Source organism: Pholcus phalangioides, unplaced genomic scaffold (assembly GCF_987345545.1).
Source record: "Pholcus phalangioides strain wild (caught in Gottingen) unplaced genomic scaffold, Ppha-v1.0 ptg000002l_1, whole genome shotgun sequence".
NCBI classification, from domain to species: Eukaryota; Metazoa; Arthropoda; class Arachnida; order Araneae; family Pholcidae; genus Pholcus; species Pholcus phalangioides.
This window is the reverse complement of record NW_028301595.1, coordinates 2,002,539-2,023,876: the sequence shown is the minus strand read 5'-3', so window position 1 is coordinate 2,023,876 and position 21,338 is coordinate 2,002,539. Positions and strand designations below refer to the sequence as shown.

The window sequence follows — 21,338 nt, the reverse complement described above, 5'->3', positions numbered from 1 at the left end:
GCAGAGAGCAAGCAGACCTTCAACATGATACTTACATAACATGAAAATTCAAAATATTTCTCCCTTAGGGCTTATATACTGGGTGTGCGAAAAGTCCGTAAAAATTACTGAAATAAAAAACGGTTTGCGGGGTTAGCATCGCTAGGTCACGGGAACTTTTTGACAGGAAAAAAACCCCCTCAAAAAACAGCCGATAGGTGGCGCTGTGGGGATATTTGAAATCCCGGGTGTATCGATCCGGTCCATCCTATCTGTCGGAAATGAAAGATGCCATTCGCCGAGAGGTGTGATGTATACATCCGGACCTGCTGCACTCTGCTGGATTTGTGACTCGCCTGCAATGTGTTATCCCCTCTGGTGGTGAACATGTGAAACACATACTGCTGTAATAAATGATTTGGAGGCATTCTGTTCGTTATCTTTCCTTTGACTTGTGTACGTCAGTGCCACCTATCGGCTGTTTTTCCTCCTTGTCTTGAAAAAATTCCCGTGACCTAGAGATGCTAACCCTACAAACCGTTTTTTATTTCGGTTATTTTACCGGTTTTTATTTTTTAAACTTTCTACGGACTTTTTTGCCGACCCTGTATATGTGTTGAAAGGTTCTGTACATGGACGGCGGCATCAATCAACTAATATCTCGTGAATGACATAGGCCACCAGGTGGCGACATGTATGTAGAAATGTCCTCTCCACTTTAATACATGATTCCTCGAAAGACTGGTTATTTTTTTTTTTTTTGGAGATGATTACAAAGAAGAAAATATGTGCCCGTAAGGAACAGACATGAATTTTCGTCCGTGTAATCAGTCCATGTGTTAACAGAGTATAGCAGAGTTTTTTAAGCAGCGACCCGAAATCAACACGCGACCCATTACCCTATTTTTAATTCGAAAATTCCTTTTAAATGTTTCCGAATAACAAAATGTTTCGTTCTCTAGTGAAATTAGTCCTCGGCGTCTTAACGGGGGGGGGGGGGGGCAAACAAAGCCTGAGCTGGATCCCCGCATCAAATAGCGGAGCTCCAAATAATGTAAAGCTTCTCTACGAAGGTTTTCAACAGCTGGCTGATGCGAAGATGGATTTAGGAAAGAATGAAAATTCAACGGCCCTTCTGGGGTATTGAACTCACGTTTCCTCTCCGGGTGAGCGAACTAGACTACAAAGGCAACGAATTTCAATCTTTCCTCAGAGCTCGTTTGCACTGAACGGGACCGTACACGGTCGGTCGGACCTAACTCAGGCCAAAGCTTACGATTGCTGACACTTGCCACCAGGTGTCGACTTATCCGAGGATGACGTCACTATCCGATATCCATAAGGTCGTGGGTTCGATTCCCCACCAGGGCAGTTGAATTTCCCCTCTTTCCTAAATCCATCTTCGCATCAGCCAGCTGTTGAAAACCTTCATATGGATGGCGAAGAATGACATTACCTTCGGAAAAGCTTCTCTAGTTTCGAAATTATTTATTTCATCAATTGTAAAATTTCACTATTTCTGGAATTAGAAATTCCAGAATTAATGAAAATTTCATGAGTTCATTGAGTTCATAGAAGAAATAATTTCTGTCAGTTTCTTAAATAATTAACCGTGAGCCTTCGCGATAATTTGGGGTCTCCTGCTAGTCTCCCCTGGTGGCCTGGGCTCAGGACCGTAAGCTACTGGTGACTCGTCCTGGGAACCGAAAATTAGACGAAAGTAAAATTCATCGCTGGAAAAATTCATTGACAAACAACTCACAAAAAGAAAAATTCACCACCACGCAATTCACCGAAAGAAAAGTTCATCACTACGCAATTCACCGAAAGAAAAATTCGAAGCTGGAAAAATTCACCGAAAGAAAAGTTCGAAGCTGGAAAAATTTACCGATGGAAGAATTCACCGCCATTCAATTCAAAGAAAGGAAAATGCGGGAAAAATTCACCAACAAACAATTTGCAGCTGCGCAGTTCACCGAAAGGAAAACTCATCGACAAACTATTCACAGCAACACAATGCAAAGAAAAGAAAATTCACGGCGACGAAATTCACCAAAAATAAGATCCACAGCCACGCAATTCATCGGAAGAAAAATTCATCGCTACGCAATTCCCCTACGCAGCCCACCTGTTAAGGGCCGTATTCACCGACATGTTTTAAACTGTAGTCACAATTTTTGGATAAACAGATCAACATAGATTGGTTAAAAAAACCTGAACTAACTACTTTATTTTAACCAAAAAAAAATATCTTTCTTCGTGAGCACAACTTTTTTGAAAACCATATTCAAATATACCTATTCTTTGGAATTTTTATGAATTTTAAGCTGCTTACGAATTTATGGGACACTGAAAAAACCCTTATTTTATAGTAATGAGCTTTGTCGAAAAATTTGATTAGATTATAGAAACAAAAAATACCATACAAAAAAAAAACCCTTTTCCTAAGATAAAAATGAGTTTTCCCCGAAGATAAATACGATTTTACTGGGAATTTCCTCAAACTTAGAATACAAAAAAAAATTATGATTTCTATACGTTATTACCTATTAGATAACAATCATAACTGCATAAATAGAAAACACACAACCTTAAAACATAAAATTTAGTGTACCTCACACAAAGCTAGGAAAAAAAAAGAAGAATTTTTCTCTCTCATCTTCCCATCAATTACTTTTAGTATCTATTCAAGAAAATAAAATCTCTTAAGTTAGAATCGAAATTGTCTCTTGTAACGAAATATATTGTTTCCTCTTCAAAAAATATAGACAATTTAAAGTTAAAAGTTCAAAAGAAATCCAAACTTACGATCATTTCTTAGAAAAATAAAGATCTTTTTCCCCCTCTTTTTACGAGATTAGAAGATTTTTTCAAAAAAAAAAAAGAGAGAAATATTGAAGTGATTTCCATTCATTCCTTTTAACAAATAAAATAAAAGTAGATAAAAAAAAATTTCGTTAAAAAAATATTTTTTCGAGTTTCTTTTTAAATTTTAAAAAAAAATTGAGAATTTCGTGGTTTTTTTTGTTTTTTTTTCATCATAGTTTTTAACAAGGAACTGATTGTGTTCGTTAACGAAAATCCTTCCGAGATAGAGATAAATAAAAAGGTATTTATATCGATCGTTATGACCAATTATTATTATTCCGAATACTGGACATTTATCGGAAACCAATGATGCATTGCAATGTCCGTCGCTTGACCAATCTATCAATTTTGGCAACTTCTTTTATCGCGCCTAGATAAAGCTGGCGCTTGTTATTTTGTCCGGCTGTATCTGCACGTTCCATTCTCGAAATTTTGCCGATCAGGTATTTGATTTCTTTTTCTTTCCGGGAAAATACTGTCGAATTATAACGCTGAAATTTTTTTCGAATGATCGATTGCAGCAGTCGTTTTAAGACAGAGGTCGTTTTAAGACAACCTTTTTCCATTCACGAGCACTAACTGCACCCATCATCAAAAGAAGAGCACCCTCTTGGCAAATTTAACGTGCGAATACATGAAATCGGGATGATTTCAATCCTTTTGAATGCAATTTGTACAAGGTGTTCGCGAGCACGAAATCAGACACAAGCATCGAGCACTCTGGGTGCTTCAGAGAGCAACGGGTTGAAGATGCCCGTTTTAAAAAGTTAGTTGACATTTGAAATATCCATAACTCGTTTAAAGCAATTAAAGAAAAGAATTTTAAAAATGGCAAAAAAAATTGTTTCGGGTCCATGTAGCTGTAGCGAGCCCTACCCTTTGTTGTTTACCGTGGCCAGGCCAGGTCCACGTCTACTCTTCTTGGCTTAGTGCCTCGGGTGAGATTTTGGTATCGCTGTGGCCAGTCCACATCTTCCCTCGCGTGAAAAAAGATGTGGTTTGCACTAAAATGTCTTAAGAGTTTCTCTAAATGTCTTAAGTGTTTATTTTTTTGATAAATTTTAAAAATTTCAATTTTCTCTCACAGGTGGCGCTGTAAAACGAAATAATTGACATGGAACATAAAATGCAACACAAACAGTGTATGATTAATGTTTATGACAATTAGCGTTGCGTAAAGCTACCATATTTCAACATGAGCACTCTTTCATCCGTGTAGATGCAGCCCGAGCTAAAAAGGGTGCTCATATTGAAAAGTGATAGTTTTATGTAACGTAAATTACTCTAAACATTAATTATACACTACTTGTGTGTTGCATTTAAAATGTATTGTTTCGAGTGTTTCGTTTTACAGCACTCCGTGTGAGTGAAATTTGAACCTTTTTTAAATTTATCAAAAACAAACTCTAAGCCATGAAATGCATCTGAAATGTATTTTAGCGCACACCGCATCTTTTTATGACCATTGGTTGATTTCTTATTAATTTTTTAATCGTGTCCAGGACTGCGTGCCCATGTATAATATTTCCTATTCCCAAAGTATTCTAAAAATTTACTGTTGTTTAAGCATTGTTTGAAAGCTATTATTGTTGAAGATTGTGTAGAAAACAACTATTTCTATTGGAAATGCTATTGTTGCTAAAGCATTGTTTGAAAGGCAATTGTTGCTGAAGCATTGTTTGAAAGGCAATTGTTGCTGTAGCATTGTTTGAAAAGATATTATTGTACAATGTTGAAATATATTGTCAAAGCATTGTTTGGATAGCTATTATTGTCAAAGCATTGTATGGATAACTATTATTGTCAAAGATTTGTTTGGATATCTTTTATCGCCAAAGCATTGTTTTAAAAGATATTATTGCATTATCTGGAAAGAATATTATTGCTAAAGTATTCTTGGAAATGGTATTGTTGCCGAAGCATTGCTTGAAAAATACTATTGCTAAAGCGTTATTGGAAATGCTATTGTTACTGAAGCATTGTTTAGAAAGCTATTACTTCTAAAGCATTGTGTGGAAAGCTTCGTTGCTGGAAATTGTGTAGAAAACTACCGTTGTTAAAGCATTACTGGAAATACCATTGTTACCGAAAGCTATCATCGGTAAAGCATTGTTTAAAAAGCTATTATTACTGAAGAATTGTGTGGAAAAATTCTATTTCAAAAGCATTATTGTTGCTAAAGCATCGTTTGAAAAGTTGTTGCTGCTAAAGCATATTGGAAATATTATCGTTACAACAATGTTACCGTTGTATTGAAGAACTGGTATTTCCACCATTGCTGGAAATGCCACTGTTGTAAAAAGATTTTCAAAAAACCATTGTTCTTAATCATTGGTAAAAATTTTACTGTTTTAATGTTAACAGTTTAGGAAATTGCTGTTCTGGAGCATTGTTTGAAATCTATCGTGATTAAATTATTGTTTACAAAACTGCTGCTCTAAACATTGATTAATAATCTGATGATGCTTTTGCTTTGCTTAAAAGTCTATTGATACCAAAGGGTTTTTATTTACTGTTCTCCAAAGCATTGAATAATAATTAACTGTTACTAAATAATTGTTTAGAAAACTGCTGTTGCTAAAACGTTGCAAAGAAATCAGTCATTTTTCAAAAAATTTTACAATCAGCTGTTTAAAAAAACATATTTCTACGAAGTGAATCGCGCGTCGCTTTTCAATGCAATTTGTCTTCTATATACTATTACATAAAATTTAGAAAAATTAATTTAAAAACTTAATGCAACTAAAATTATACACAACCGGTTTTGATAGCCCCGAAGCTAAAAATGCAACAAAATTCTGGATATATCATATCACTTAACAGCATCTATTAGTATCGGCGCTCTTTTTAAAATATTGTCAATTTATTTCTTCGCTTGATAATATTAAAATATTTTTCGTGTTTATTGTCAGATTGTATAAAGTGCAAACTTCTCACTTTGTGATCATTTCCAAAAAATCACATGAAAACGGCGTGAAAATGCATACTCCGTATTAATTTTAAAAGCTTGTTCCAGAATTCGATTAATGTTGTCAGATCGCGTTTTCACATCCGTGTAAAATCCTAATTCGTTTCGAAAAGTCAATTTTTTGCATTTTACTTTTTCAGAATATTACATTCTTCTTACTATAAATTTATTAGGCAAGTTCCTGTAAATAATTTATATTCACACACTGTAATATAACATCAATTTATATATATTTAATAAACACGTGAGAAATAAAATCATATGTACATATATGTTACGGTAAATGCGATAAATCCGGTTATAACGCAAAATCACCGGCAATGTCGGTAAGTTTGTTAAATTTCCCTAAATTTATCACTTTTACTGGCGATTATGCATAATGCCCTAGCGTCTTTGATGAAAACGTGATAAATCGTATAAATTCATCACACCTTTGCCGGTTAATATGCATAATTGCCATTTCAAATTGGTAAATATGATAAATCGGATCCGGTGATAAGATTTATGATTTAGATCAGTGATTCCCAACGTGGGCGTTAAAGCCCCCTTGGGGGCGATGGAAAGTTCAGGGGGGCGGTAGAAGCTACGGGTATAACATAGGATCCTAGGGGCCATTCAAGTATTACGTCAGTAAATGTTTAGCCATTTTTGACCCCCCCCCCCCTTGTAAGCAAAAGTCAGCAAAACTCTGACCCCTCCCCTCCCCCGTCAGCGAAATTTCGTCAACACTGCCCTCTACCTCCTAACGCATATTGGTGGGATCAGAAACGTACGCGGGTGCACCCCCCCCCCCCGAAGAAAAAAATATTTTTTGTAATGCAAAAACTGAAAAACAAATTTAAATTTCGAAAGAAAATGTCTTTATATGTTATTATAATCAATTTCTGTTAATTTCAATGCTTTTTGAAGGGTAAGAACTCAAAATTTCTCATTAGGAAATTTATTGCGACCCACCCTTTTTAATTAAGTCATATATGGTAGACCCTGGACCCGCAGACCACATGTGGCCCTGAACGTTATCTGATGAGACTTGCCCCTCTCAAACCTAATTTTGTAAAAATGAACTGAGCGGCGCATTTACAAATCGCTTAAATGACCCGTGGCACAATTCCAGAGCATTTAAGTGGTCCGGGGCACATTTTCAGATCACTGAAGTAGGCCTCAAAGATCACTTTCACATTCAAATATCAGTTAAGTAACCCGCGACACAGTTCCAGAACACTTCAACGATCCGTGGCACCTTCAGAGATCCCTTGAGTGACGTGTGACGCAGTTTTAGAGCACTTAAGTGGCCCCCCAGTGCGGTTCTACATCACTCAAGTTACCCACGGAACATTCCCAGATTACTTAACTGATCCGTGGCATAATTACGGATCACTTGAGTGATGCGTAGCACAGTTCCAGAGCACTTAAGCGGCCCGAAAACATTTCCAGAGCACTTGAAGGATCCGTGAAACATTTAGAGATCAGTAAAGTGGCTCTGTTGGGGACTTTTTGATAGAGAGAATGTTAGTTCAGGTGCCCAATAACTATCGAAAGATTTTTTCCTTCGTTTTTGAAGCACCGAATAAGATACCATTAAGAATATTTCATATTTTCATTAAGGGTGGTTGATGACGTAAGCATCATCCAAACCCCTTCCCCCCCCCCTTGTCATCAAAAGTCAGCAAGTCGGAAACGCCCCTTCCCCCAATCGATGCTCACGTAATACTTGAATGGCCCCCTATGGGTTAGATTGCGTTGCGGAGCGATGGGATAAAACAGGTTGGGAAACTATGATTTAGATCAAAAGTGCTCAAGTTTTTGGGGAGCGCCACTTCATTGGTTGGAAACGTGTCGCGGGCCACGTGAGTTATCTGGAAATGTGCCTCGAGCCACTCAGGTGAATCGGAGATGTGGCGCGAGTCACTCAGGCGACTCGTGGGTCACTTGAGTGATAGAAATGTGCAACGAGTCACTTGAGTCATCTACTACTACTACTAAACCATACACATGTGCCTCGTCCAAATTCCTTCTCATCTGGTAATCTGCAACGAATTACTTGGGTGATCTGTAAAGAGGGCAGCTTGAGTGATCTCTAAATTTGCATCTATAAAATTTCAGTGGGCCGCTTAAGTGAACTGTAAATCTGCCGCGGGTGATCTATAAGTGTGCTGCGAGCTACTCAAGTGACTTCGAAGCGTGCCGCGGGCCGTTCGAGTGATCTGTAATTGTACCACGTGCCACTTTAGTGTACTGGAGGTGTGCTGCAGGTAACTCAAGTGATTTGAAAATGTGCTTGGGGTCGCTTAAGTGATCCGAATTTGCGCCTTTGCAACTTGAATTATCTGGGAAATGCGCCGCGAGCCACTGAATTATTATAAAAATGTGTCACGGGGTCACTTAAGTCATTTGATAATCTTTCGTGGGCCACTTGAGTAGTTTCGTTATCCATCACGGGCCACATCAGATAACTCTGAGGGCCACATGAACCAGAACATGCCCCACACTGTCCCAAGAGGGGATATAAGGGGGTTGTCGCATTACATTTCGTCCGCGGACCGTGGGTTGCACGTGTATGATTTAGATGACTGTTACTTGTGAACCAGAATCTGACCCGGATATAATGAACTCTGATTTAACGAATTTTTCCGAATATTCGAAATAACTCGTTGCTCATTCAATCACTCCTTGATCATTAATCATCACTAAATTTAACGAATCAGATACGAAGCAAAATTTTTATTTAATTCACAATTATATTGATTTATTTAAATAATTAAATAATCATACACATTCGATTAACCCTTACAACGGCAATGACGAGACATCTCGTCCAACTTATAGCTCTTCATTTCGGCAACCACGAAATTTCTCGGGTTCTTAAAACCCTCATTTCGGCAATGACGAGCCCAGCTAGCTGTGCACAAATCTTTCCCGGGTATCGCGATGACCCGGGTTCAAACCCCACAGTGGTGGTCGTAAGTAGTAGTTTTAGTATATCCTCGGTAAAATGTTTTCCATCTCCCGTCTAACCTGTCGATCAACTGCCAACGGGCGGAGTCAGTTTTTTTGCGAAGTCTCTGAAGGATAAGGAAGAGATTGTTTTTCCCTTTTCCTTCGAGGTAGTATAGGATTATGCGTACAACACAAATAACAGAAAACGATAGAGTTTTTCCTCTTCCTTTTTTTATTGTTGTCATTCCCGTTTTTTTGGGGAGGGGCGGCTTTTATGAGCTGCACTAGATCTGAAAAACATATTCTTTTTGAAAACAGATGGCGCCAGAAGATCTAGTGATTTTCACTGTGGTAGAAAAATAACGCGAATCAGAGGAAATTTCAAAAACCGCTGCTTGAAGCAGGTTCTTTAATCCGCGAGCCAGATATGCAGTATTTCTGCCACTCGCGGGCCAAACCTTGTATATGTTACTGCCCAGTTGACTTAGCCAATGTCCGAAATTTGAACATTCATCTGGCTTTAGCCGGCCCTTATATATCGATCCCTATATCAATCACTGTGATTCGGGGGTCACAGCCGCGTTGGAGTATTATTTTTATGGTCGTTTATAATTAGCTATAGCAACCCTAACGATCAAAAGAATCTGAATGTCAATATCTTAGTGATGATGATGCATGTACATTAATCGACATTGTAGAAGGTATGAGTCAACACTTCCTTCACAATTCAAACATAATTAAACATTTATAATACAACTAACGCAACAGAATCTACAAGAACGTATTACGTCGATATGAGCGGACCGCTTGACTGTCTGGTTTGAGCGGCAAACGCAATGCAATTCCAGTTCCTCCATCGCGCAGGCGCGCTCTTTCACAGCGTCATCCAGTGGTGGACGCTGTTGCCACAACAAGACAGACTGCGATTGTGAGGAAGAGCAAACAATAACTAATTCTAACAACTCGATGTATTTTTTCGAAATTAATGAAAGTGGGATTGATGAGATTATAGCAAAATTAAAGATTAACAAAGCAAGTGGGATACGATCAAATAACCCCTAAAGTGTTGAAAATAATCGCACATTATCACATGGATATATACTAAAAAACCTAATCAACTCATCAATACTTAATAGATTCTTTTATAGTGAGTTAAAATATGCCATAATACATCCCATTTATAAAACAGGAGAGACAGGTAACTTATTAAACTACAGGCCCATATCAATCCTTCCCATTTTTTAAAAAGTAATTGAAAAGTGTATGGAAGCTCACAAGTTTCTTAAGTTATCAGAACTTTCTAGCACCTAACCAATATATAGGTTTAAAAAAAATAAAAGTACAGAAATAGCCATTTTACAACTTATTAATTATTTAAATACCGGATTTAACCATAATAGACATTCAATAACAGTTTTTCTCGATTTAAAAAGAGCTTTTGACTATGTGGATCTAAGGATACTAACAGATAAATTGTCATCAGCTTATATAAGAGGTAATACATTAAACTGGTTTAAAACATATTATTTTAATAGAAAACAGGCAGTTAAAATAGATAAAGAAATCAGTACATTCCCAGAAGTTAAAAAAGGTGTCCTCCAGGGATCTGTCCTTGATCCGATATTATTTCTTATTTACATAAATGACATATTTAAATTAAATATAAATGATAAATTAATCTCGTTTGCAGATGACACAATACTGTATGTCGAAGATACCGAAATTGCAAATTTACTAAAAAAAGTGGAAGAGGGCCTACACAAAATCAACACCTGGCTGAAGAAAAATGAACCTAAATTAAATATACAAAAAACCAAATATATTTGCTTAAAAACAAGAAATATAAATAATTTAACTAACATAAAAATCAAAATCCATGATCACTACCCGTGTCAAAATATTTCACAATGTAATTGCCATGAAATTGATAGAGTTCAACAACCTAGGAATAATAATACAAGACGACTTAAAATGGAACTCGCAATGCGAAAAAATAATAAAGAAATTAAGAACATATGCCACCATTTAATATAGATTAAAAATCGCAATTGATAGTAACGTTCTACAAGATTAGTTTTATGCTTGGATATACTCAATAGTAACATACGGAACCACTGCTTGGGGAGGTGCTTATCAAACAAATATACAAAAACTAGAGTATATATAATAAAATAAGATCCCAAATAACAAACATTACAGCAATCAATTACATAACAGAATGTCACAAACTAACTATAAGACACAACTATATTTATAGATTAATAAAATTCTCATTCTTAAACAATAAATGGTTAGAAACGAAACCAAATAGGACCTCATCTAGATTGAATAACTTATATCAAGTGCCGAAAACAAATATAAAACGCTATTCCAAAAGAGTTATAGATATACTGCCCCTAAAATAATGAACCAATACCATGCAACTATAATCATACAAATAATAACGTAAGATCCAATCACAATATATTCTCAATAAACAATAGTTTAGAATCCATACTACAACAATAAAGGATCATAAAACAATAAAATTAAAATAATTTATTCTAAAATCATCAATATAATATAACCATTCCTGTAATCAATTTTAAAAATACATGTGAATACATACTGTGCGTGAATTCTGTGTTCGTCCACTAAGTGATTTTATGTTTGGATCTACATATATAGGCCTATACAGTCAAACCTCATTTGTGCGTCATCCGATTAACACGTCACTTCGCTTACCGGGTCACTTTTTGGAAGTCCCAATTGTCCTCAGGTAGGAATTGGCACAGCTATGGCTTACTCCGTTTAACGAGTCACTCCGCTTACTAAGTCCTATTTTTGCTCTCCCAAGAGTGACTCATTAACGAGGTTTGACTGTATATATGTATATTTTCTTTTGCCGTTGCTAGTAGGTGCGAAGTACCGAGCACTTGAGCTCTCGTCTTCTCTGTCTTGGTTTCCCTACTTAGGTAGACATATTGATCAGTCAATGACAAAATGATTGCTTAAAAACAACCATATTTTCTTTGTTCAGATTAAAATCATATATGACTTTATAAAATATTAACCGATTAGTACTGTAACAAGGCTGTTGCATAATTCAATTAACTCTTTCACTTAACTTATATTGACCAACCTGGAAGGACTATCAGTCCCTTGGGGTCACAGAGTGTCTGCCATCGTAATGTTACTTTTTGTGGAGTTTTATTGTTTTGTGTTTTTCTCAGTTCGATTGTATGTTTTACGTGTTGTGTTAAAAACATATAGGATACGGCCAAAGCCAGAATTTCGGACATTGGCTGGGCCAACTGGGCTGGCCACTTTGCGAAGTGACCAACTTGGGGCTTTGGCAGTAGCATATATAAAGAATAACCATGTGACCCGTACTTTACGAGAGATGTTCCCGTAATATTTTTTGCTGCCCCAACTTCTTTTTTTTATAAAATCTCACGTTTTTCCTGTTATTTAGGTTTGGTTGAATTTTTCAAGTCAAAAATCAAGATTATTTTCATGACTTATAAATTATATTACGGTAGTTAAGACTTTATCATAGTTTGCTATAGCCAAACATAAATATTTACCTCCCATATTTGTCTAACATCTACGCTTTTTATTTCGGTGAATTACATTTTTACCCGTTGCGACTCTTGCAGTGGCCCTCTATTTTCCGTTATTGGTAATTTTCCTCCAATTAAAGGGATAGTTGGCAATTTTATTTGCTTTTGAAATTTTTTTTTTTCGCTGTCATTGGCAACTTTACTTGCCTGTGACACTTTTTTTTCTTTTAATTGGAAACTTTACTTGCCTGTGACACTTTTTTTTCTTTTAATTGGAAACTTTACTTGACTTTGACTACGTTACTTGTTTTTGCCAACTTTTCCGACTGTAATTGGCGATGTCCCTTATCGATGCCAAATTTCCCGTATTTTTATGAATGAAATAAGGTCGTGCTAGGCACTTATCGAGTTGAGTGCATTGATACTTTTCTACCGAAAAATTTAGCGGGCTGGATGAAACCCCTTGGCGGGCGGCATTTGGCCTGTGGGCCGGAGGCGGCATTTGCACCCGTGGCTTATCAGTTCCTTCTTTCGTGATATATTCTTTTATATTGGGTTGTGGTGTTTTGGTTACATTTGTCATCCATATTTTTTATCAGAATCTTTTTTTTTCAGCCACCTCGTTGGGCAATTTGCCTGTTGTGTAGCCCTCGTATTTGTATTAAGAGGAGTTGATACCTTTAACATGGTGAAACACTGTGCTCTAATAGAAATATCATTAAATATCATTAAAAGTGATATTTAACCATTGATTTTTATTTCAAATTTTTCACACGTGTTCTTGATTGTTATTTTTTTTATTGTAAACAAATACACAAAAATACAACATTGCACAAATACTGGACAATAACACACGAAAAGGAGTACAAAAGAAAAAAAAAGACATACACACATATAACGAATATACACTGTGTGGCCCCAAGGGACACTAAGTCCTTCCAGGAAGCAAAAAAGGCATTGTATTAAATTTTTTCACCGCCATTGTGAGCCGCCTAGTATACAGTATATACAATCAAACCTCGTTAATGAATCCCTCTCGGGAGAGCAAAAATATGACTTAGTAAGCGGAGTGACTCGTTAAACGGAGTAAGCCATAGCTGTGCTAGTTCCTACCTGAGGACAATTGGGACTTCCAAAAAGCGACTCGGTAAGCGGAGTGACGTGTTAACCGGATGACGCACTAACGAGGTTTGACTGTATATAATTATAGAAAAAAACAAGAAATTTAAGACATAATGTATAACAGTTCAATGTAAAATGACAATCCATATTTAGTGAAATTTAAACAAGATGATGCGAGTATGCTCTGGGTGAAACATTAATACATATAAAAATATATAGTTTTAAGCAGTAATATGTAAAAAAAATTGTTAATTTTATATTTATCTAGCTTTTTTCACGAACAGTTTCAGAACATGTCATCATAATTTTGAATGCTTTTGCATACATGTAAATTTCATGTGTGTGTGTGTGAGAGAGTGGGTGGTTAGTATTATTAGTAGTTGGTTTTTTTGACTGAAATGAATTCATAAATTTAGGAGCAGTAAATGAGAAAAACCTTTGGAAAGAGAAGTTTTTTTGTTTTCGTCATTTCAAAATCATGTTTCAATCTCGCTGCTGTTCTATTTGTTCTTCTCTGAATTTTTCTCCCAATTTTTATTTTTCGTCGCAAAGTTTATCGTTCGGTAAATATTCGGTGTGATGTCTAGTGTGTGACAGTTAATTTTTCCATCGTTTCCAGTATAGGCCCGTGTTAGCATATTTCTTACCTTGTTATATATGTTACTTAGTTGCATGATGTTACAATGGTATGCTTCACCCGACGCACACAAACCATAAGTTGTAATTGACAAAACACACGCGTAAAAGACATCTTTCAAAAAAATCTTTCCCTATCGAGTACTTGAGCTTGTATAAAAGAGCTGTGTAAAATCGAATTTTTTTATGCGCTATCTTATGCTGGTATAAAGTTTTACTTATCTTGGATACTTAGTTTTCGTAAATTAAAAAAAAAATGCAGTAAAACACGCATGAGATAAAATAAATACCCTCACATCAATGCATTTGGATAAAAATTCATTGAAAATATATAAAGGAAACGGTTCAGTTCATGAAATGAAGCAAAAGTTTAAGATTTCATTGACACATTCTCATTTAAAATTAATTTTTCAACTTAAATTTCAAAAATTTTTAATTTATAACCTTTTGCTTCTTTAATCATGTGCACAAGCTGTTTTTAATGCTTTTTTTTAAACTTACAAGGAAAACTCAGTATTGAAGGTGCATTAAACTTTACACCAGCATAGGATAGTGCATACAATCAAGAGCATGTGTAAAAAAATTGAAATAAATCAATGGTTGAATAGTATTTTTAATGATATTTCTATCAGAGCATAGTTTTTCACCATGCTAAAAGGTATGAAACACCTTGATAAATACAGTCGAATCCCGTTATAACGAACTCAAGAGGCCGGAGAAATCACTTCGTTATAAAAGAATTTCAGGTTGTTTGCATTGTTCCTATGTAAACTTATTTGAGGTATTAGAAAAAGTGTTCGTTAAAACGAGATTTTCGCTGTAACGGTATTCGTTAAAACGGGATTCGATTGTAACTGTCGTTTCCTGTAAATATGTTTACTTTGCAAATATGTCATGTATGCGGTGAAGCTCAACTCTATAGGATTTTATAATTTCGACTCAAATGTGTACCAATATTTCATTCTGGTTCCATTTCTTTTAAGGAAATCTATAATAACCAATTTCACGTGTTGTTTCATGATGTAGGTGTTCTGGGATTCAGCGTGATGGTGGACGCGAACGGTGACGCGGAAGGAAACTACACTCTGTTGGCGTTGCAGACACCGGAATACGCCACTTCGTCTTCTGAGAAGAGTCCTCAACCAGTCGGATTCTTTGCTCACGAGGAAATCGAGGATCTTCCGGTACGTACACAGTATGCATTCATTCACACTTCTTTTTTTTTATAACGACATTCTATTGTTTGGGAACTTGTTAGTGAATGGATGTCGTGGTACATGACATTTTGAGCTTTTAGATGATTGATTGAAAAAATCCTGGACAGTATTAAGTCTTCAACTGCGGATCAGGATTGATCTTTGTTAGACCTTGTGTCCCGATTCATTCTTAGGAAATAGTGAAGGACAGGAGAAAGGAACTATCCACAACGTGGCGAAATATTACAGTGAATGTCCGTTATAGTGACAGTTCACGATTAGATGGGAAATTGTCGTTATAACGGAATTCTCGTTATAAACGAATTATGGTTTTTTTGCACTGTAGAAACATATAAATGGGGAATAAAACAAACTGGATAAATATAAATTCCTTTTTTTTTTATTTTATTTTGTACTACTTTTGCTCAAATATGCATCTAAAGCTCACATGCTTCAAATTTGGCACGCAGGCCAAATGTGGCCTCCGGAGTCATCTGATGTTGCCCGCAATCTCAAACAAAATTTTGTAAAAATGAACTATAAGCGGAAATTCCAGATCACTTAAGTGACAGTGATTCGGCGGAGTACCACATCGCTTCAATGGTCAGCGGCACATTCTCAGATAACTCAAATGACCCGCGGCACGTTCTCATTTCAATTAAGCTATCCGCGGCACATTCAAAGGTCTTTTAAGTGACACGCGGCACGTTTTAAGATCACTTAAATGACCTGGGGAAATTTCTCATTTCAATTGGCTGGTCCGCGGCACACTGCCAGATCACTTAAATAGCTCGCGGCACAATTGCAGATCACTTGAATAGCTCGCGACACAATTGCAGATCGCTTAAATAGCTCGCGGCACAATTGCAGATCGCTTAAATAACTCGCGGCACAATTGCAGATCGCTTAAATGGCTCACGGCACAATTTCAGATCACTTACGCAGTCCACAGGACATCGCTTCTGAAGTATAGATTGCAGCACTATAAAGGCATAACACTAGATACGCACTCAGACTGTTACGTACACACACTTACACTTCCGGCACAATTCACTAGGTAGTAAATTGCTTATAGATAGCGATAGACCTGAGTTGTGCTCGGTTTGAAAGAAAGAAGAAGAAAGTTCACAGAACATTTGCAGGGCACTCAAGTGTCCCACGACATGTTTTCAAACCAATAAAGTAGCCTGACTCTCCAAATGGTTGGGCACCCTTGATCTAGAGTTAACTGCTTATGCATCACAATATTGATGGTATAACAAAATTTCGCACTGTGTGGAATGCAGCAGTTTCCGCAACTTGAGTATTCGTTGAACTATAAAAATATCCAACATTACTTGAGGCAGAGAAAGTGTTTAAGACCTGTTTGCCCTGCGTCCAGTTCAGTTTTGGAAGATTCCAAGAAAAAAGAAGGGGAAAAGGAGGGTTTTCTTCAAAGGAAATAAAGATAACAAAACCAGAAATCGTGCCCCACCTTCCCAACCAACCAACACAACTACAGAATAAAATTCTTTAGTTGTGTTCTTCTTGGACCTGTAATTTTCCTCATACATATATAAACGAATTTTGTAGACTAGAACTGAATGGGAACTCAATATCTTTTGCCGATGATACAGTACTGTATGTAGAAGAGATGGAAATGGAAAATTTATTTTAAAAAGTAGAAGAATGCCTTTTCAAAATAAATAGTTGGTTAAGTAAAAACAAAATGCAGATAAATATTCAAAAAACTAAATATATTTGCTTAAAGACAAAAAACATAAATAATTTTGATATATAATATACATATAAAAATTCATAACCATTCCCTTAGTCATAGCATATCATACTGTAACTGCCAAGAAATAAACAGAGTTTTCGACTACAACTATCTGGGCATAATAATAAAAGACGACATAAAATGGAATTTGCATTGGGGAAAAATAACTAAAAGAATTCGAACTTTTGCAGCGGTATTATATAGACTTAAGAACGCAATAGATGAAAATATTTTCAAAGATATATTTTATGCATGAATATACTCAATTGTAACTTATGGAATCTGTGCTCGGGGAGGTGCATACTATACTAACATAAATAAATTAGATAATACACCTATATATATAATAAAATCAGATTCACAATAAAAACTAATCCCTCTAACCAAAACAAAACTGAGTGCCATGCATTATCCATAAGACAAAACTATATATACAGAATAATGAAATTTGTTATAGCAAATGAAGAATGGCTAGTAAAGAACCGAAACAGATCTTCAAATAGATTAAGTATGGAATATCAAGTGCCAAAAACAAATACAACTCTATTCACACAAAAAAAGTTTTAGTTACACTGCTCCAAAAATATTAAAGAAATACCAAACTGCTAATCATACTAATAAAAGATTGAATTGTAATATTTTTGATTTTGCGAAGAGCATTGTATTTGAAACACTAATACAATAGAAATATTTACATTGAAAAATATTTTTTCTAACTTTTACAATACATGTGTTTTGTGCATAGAGGTTTCTATCATAAATATCTATATTTTCAACAATTTGCATGAACACTAATCAAAATTCGAAGATATAATAATTAATGTAATAATTATTATTATAACAAGATATAATTATTGATTTAATTTGAAATTTTTTTCAACATATTTTCGTGACGTTTTAAAAATCCAATCATTGTGCGTGCACACGAGCATAAATTATTACTGTTTATTGTTTATGATAATAGAAAAATAAAGAAGGTTTCTTGAAAAATAAAAATTTAGTATTACAAATTATTCGACCTTCTGGAAGGACAAGTAGTCCCTTGAGGGTCACAGAGTGCGTGTATATGTACGTCCATTTTTTATGTATTTTTGTTTATTTATTATGTAGTTTTGTCTTGTCATTAAAAAAAGTGCTTTTCCACCTCCTATAATAAGATAAGATACAACATGCGATCTTCTTATTTATGGGGAGGTACTGGCATGGTCCGTTCATAAGCACCTATGAATAGGGTGAAGAGATATTTAAAAAATGCCACTCTCTTGTGTGCCCGGTCCCTCTTATGTACGATTCTTGCAGAAAGGGAAAGAAAAACATGTTTTTCGAGAATTTACGTTCAGGTTATAGCGGGGCGCGGTAGCCCAGCACCTCCTAGAGATAGAAGGCCTCCGCAGTCTGCTTGTGACGTCAGTAAGTAGTCCATAAAAGATCGAGGGAAATTCTAACTCCGAACCTATCTCGTGACGTAATAGCCGAAGAGCCGAACATTACCGATTCGGAGCTACGGCTGGTTGCCAAACACCAGGATTCATTAACCATATCGCTTTTATTTCGTCATGACTGCTCGCGATAATATTACAAAGTTTTAAAATTTTATAGTAATATAATATAACATAATTATCATAATAATAATGATATATAATATAATATCACAACGCAAAACAAAAATGCTTCCGACTACTTTATTAGTAAATGCCCCTGTAGGCTGAACTTCGTTCGGGCTCAGACGTCACTCCGCTCCTCTGGCCGTTAAAGGAGGCCCCTGCCCCCGGACTGAAAATACCATCTCTGTTCTCACCACAACCGGAAATATGGCAAAACAAGTTGAAACTGGATGTTCCAAAAACCGACCGCGGGTAACACTATTAAAAAAAAATCCAGTGGTTTTCTGATGGATTCGAACCCCCAACATTTCTTACACATATCCCATACTCTAACCATAACACCGACTGGCATATTCCAATCCCACTTGAAATTAGGTATATCTATCATTAAACGTTGCAGGAAATATATTGGCGCCAACCAACAGTCGCCGGAAAAATACGCGCGCCAATAACTATGTTGCGCACGCGCATTACATCGTGGCCCGGAGTTCCGAAGTCACGATCGGGTGTGACGATTTTGTGACGTAATAGTGATCTTAGCCCGGTCTACTTAGCCCTTGTGTACATAAAATGACAAGTGATGCGACAAGAATGATCAAATGATCGTTATAGCGAATCTGTTCTGATTTTCATTCATAAATTACTCGTTATATAAGCCAATATTTTTTGTATCTTTAGCATTGGCTCTTTGATAATCACTTGCGAATAACTCGTAATACCAAGATTCTTGTTTGAACGGCCTTTTACTGTATTTTCTTTTTCAGCTGCATTTTCTATGTATAAACAAAAGTATCCGGTACCCGATGTTTCTAGCTGAGATTAACCGCCATTCTTTTAAAACTGTGTTCCTCAATTTCTTTTCTGTTTGCGGACCGGTAAAATCAAGTGAACAATTTTGTTCACTAACATAAACGTGAAAAATAATTTTCGAACCGGCGGAAAAAAAATCGAAATAAAATTTTCGAACCTGTGTTATATTTTATCATGCGAGAAACATTGTTCAAACTGGGTCTCGTGCTGCCACCTATCAAATACAAACGAAACTGCTTGTCGTCATTCAAATAAAATTGGTTGTTGGTTTCAAATTGACGTACAGCAAGAAACTGAATACTATAGGGTGGATGGCATATATATTTTTTCATTTTGATGTTATATATTGGTATACGTTTTATGCTCTGGTTACTAAGTTTTCATGCAGATATTTGTGACACACAGCAAGATAATAATAATAATTTCACAACCCCTGGTATCACCTATCAAATAAAAACAAACTAATTGTTATAATTTGTTAAATGAAATAGATTTTTGTTTCTAAACCGGTGTGCAGCATGAAATTGAACAACATATGACAGGATGCCGGAATAAATGTTATGTGCTATAATATCAGTTATTATGTTGGTTTTTGTTTGTTTACGGTAGGATTTCATCAATTATTTTTTGTGTGCCGAATATCAGTACACAGTTCGAACTTACGGGCAATAACATATTTTGCCGAAAACCACCCACTACGGTGTGTGATGTTTTTGGATGCAGAGCAGGAATACTAGTGTGTCAATAATATTCTACAGTATATTATACAATACACATGAGAGGAAAACGCATTGTGCTCAAACCCCTGTTGCCACATGTCAAACACTAACAAAACTATTAGTGTTATAATTCTTTAATTCAAACTGGTTGGTGGTTTTCACCCTTCAATGGGCGAGACCGCATTATCCGGTCGAGAGAAACTCTTTTTTTTGCCAACGACAAACCCAAATATTTTGTAAATTCTATTTCTCGATGCAGCACATTTTCCATCAACCAAAAATCGGTAGAAATCTCTTTCTTCCAAACCGAGCACAATTCAGGTCTATCGCCATGGGCAATTTATTACCTAGAGAGTTGTGCTGGAAGTGCAAGTACCTAACAGTCTGAGTGCGTAATTTTTCAATGCTGCCATCTATATTTCAGAAGTGAAGTGTAACGATTGAATATCTGTGCCTGTTGCTCTCTGTGGCGAGATTTTTTAACGGAGGAATCGGCTCACATTTGCACCAATGAAAAAAAAAAACCCTACTGAATATGATACATCTTTTTTTCATTCCATGCTCACCGGTGCAAAGGAGATTGCTCAAACCTAAGGTGCCTATAAAGGAGTCGACGTCTTTCTGTGAGCAACGAAAAGGCCTGACCACTCCGAAAGTGATGTTTCGAAAATCTCAAACAAAAGGCGTGAGGAGAACAGTGATTGGCCATAGCAGTGGCAACCCCCGCCGGCATTCCTTATAGTCAAAGATGGCGGATGAGTCAACCTAGTATTTCAAGAAGCTTTATCAAACGCATATTCTTCCGTTGAACTGACAAAAAAAGAGTAGATTTGTCGCTCCATAGTCCTTTTGGGTTTTATTTGTTTTGTGAAGTCCCTGGCAATGCTGGCCCGTGGGGATCAAGTACAGGATGGCCTCTTGTAAATACAATCTGTATAAAATTTTTAAAAGTTTAAGAATTGGTAGACAGGCATTTCTAGTCACCTGGAGGAACGCTTCCCCTAGCCGTTTGCGTATTCATATGGTTTGTAAGGGGATTGTTTAGTCACATAAATTTTCATGAAATAGGGTATTGTTAGTTATTTGAAATGCAACGGACCTGCATGTGAACTCTTCCCCTAGCCGCTTATTTTCTATTTCTTCCGCAGGTACACAATTGCATCTTTTCTCGATGTAGTTTTTATATGCAGTATGTCAC

The 21,338-nt window shown here is 36.2% G+C and overlaps 1 protein-coding gene across 2 annotated transcripts in view; it reads left to right on the top strand.

The window, feature by feature from the left end:
* Positions 1–21,338, top strand: part of LOC149089052 (guanylate cyclase 32E-like) — a 270,710-nt gene that overhangs the window by 195,340 nt on the left and 54,032 nt on the right. For both annotated transcript variants that reach the window (XM_089236936.1, XM_089236943.1), the window contains one exon: positions 15,079–15,236. In XM_089236936.1, the coding sequence (XP_089093062.1) occupies positions 15,079–15,236 (158 nt within the window). The remainder of the gene's footprint in view (positions 1–15,078; positions 15,237–21,338) is intronic.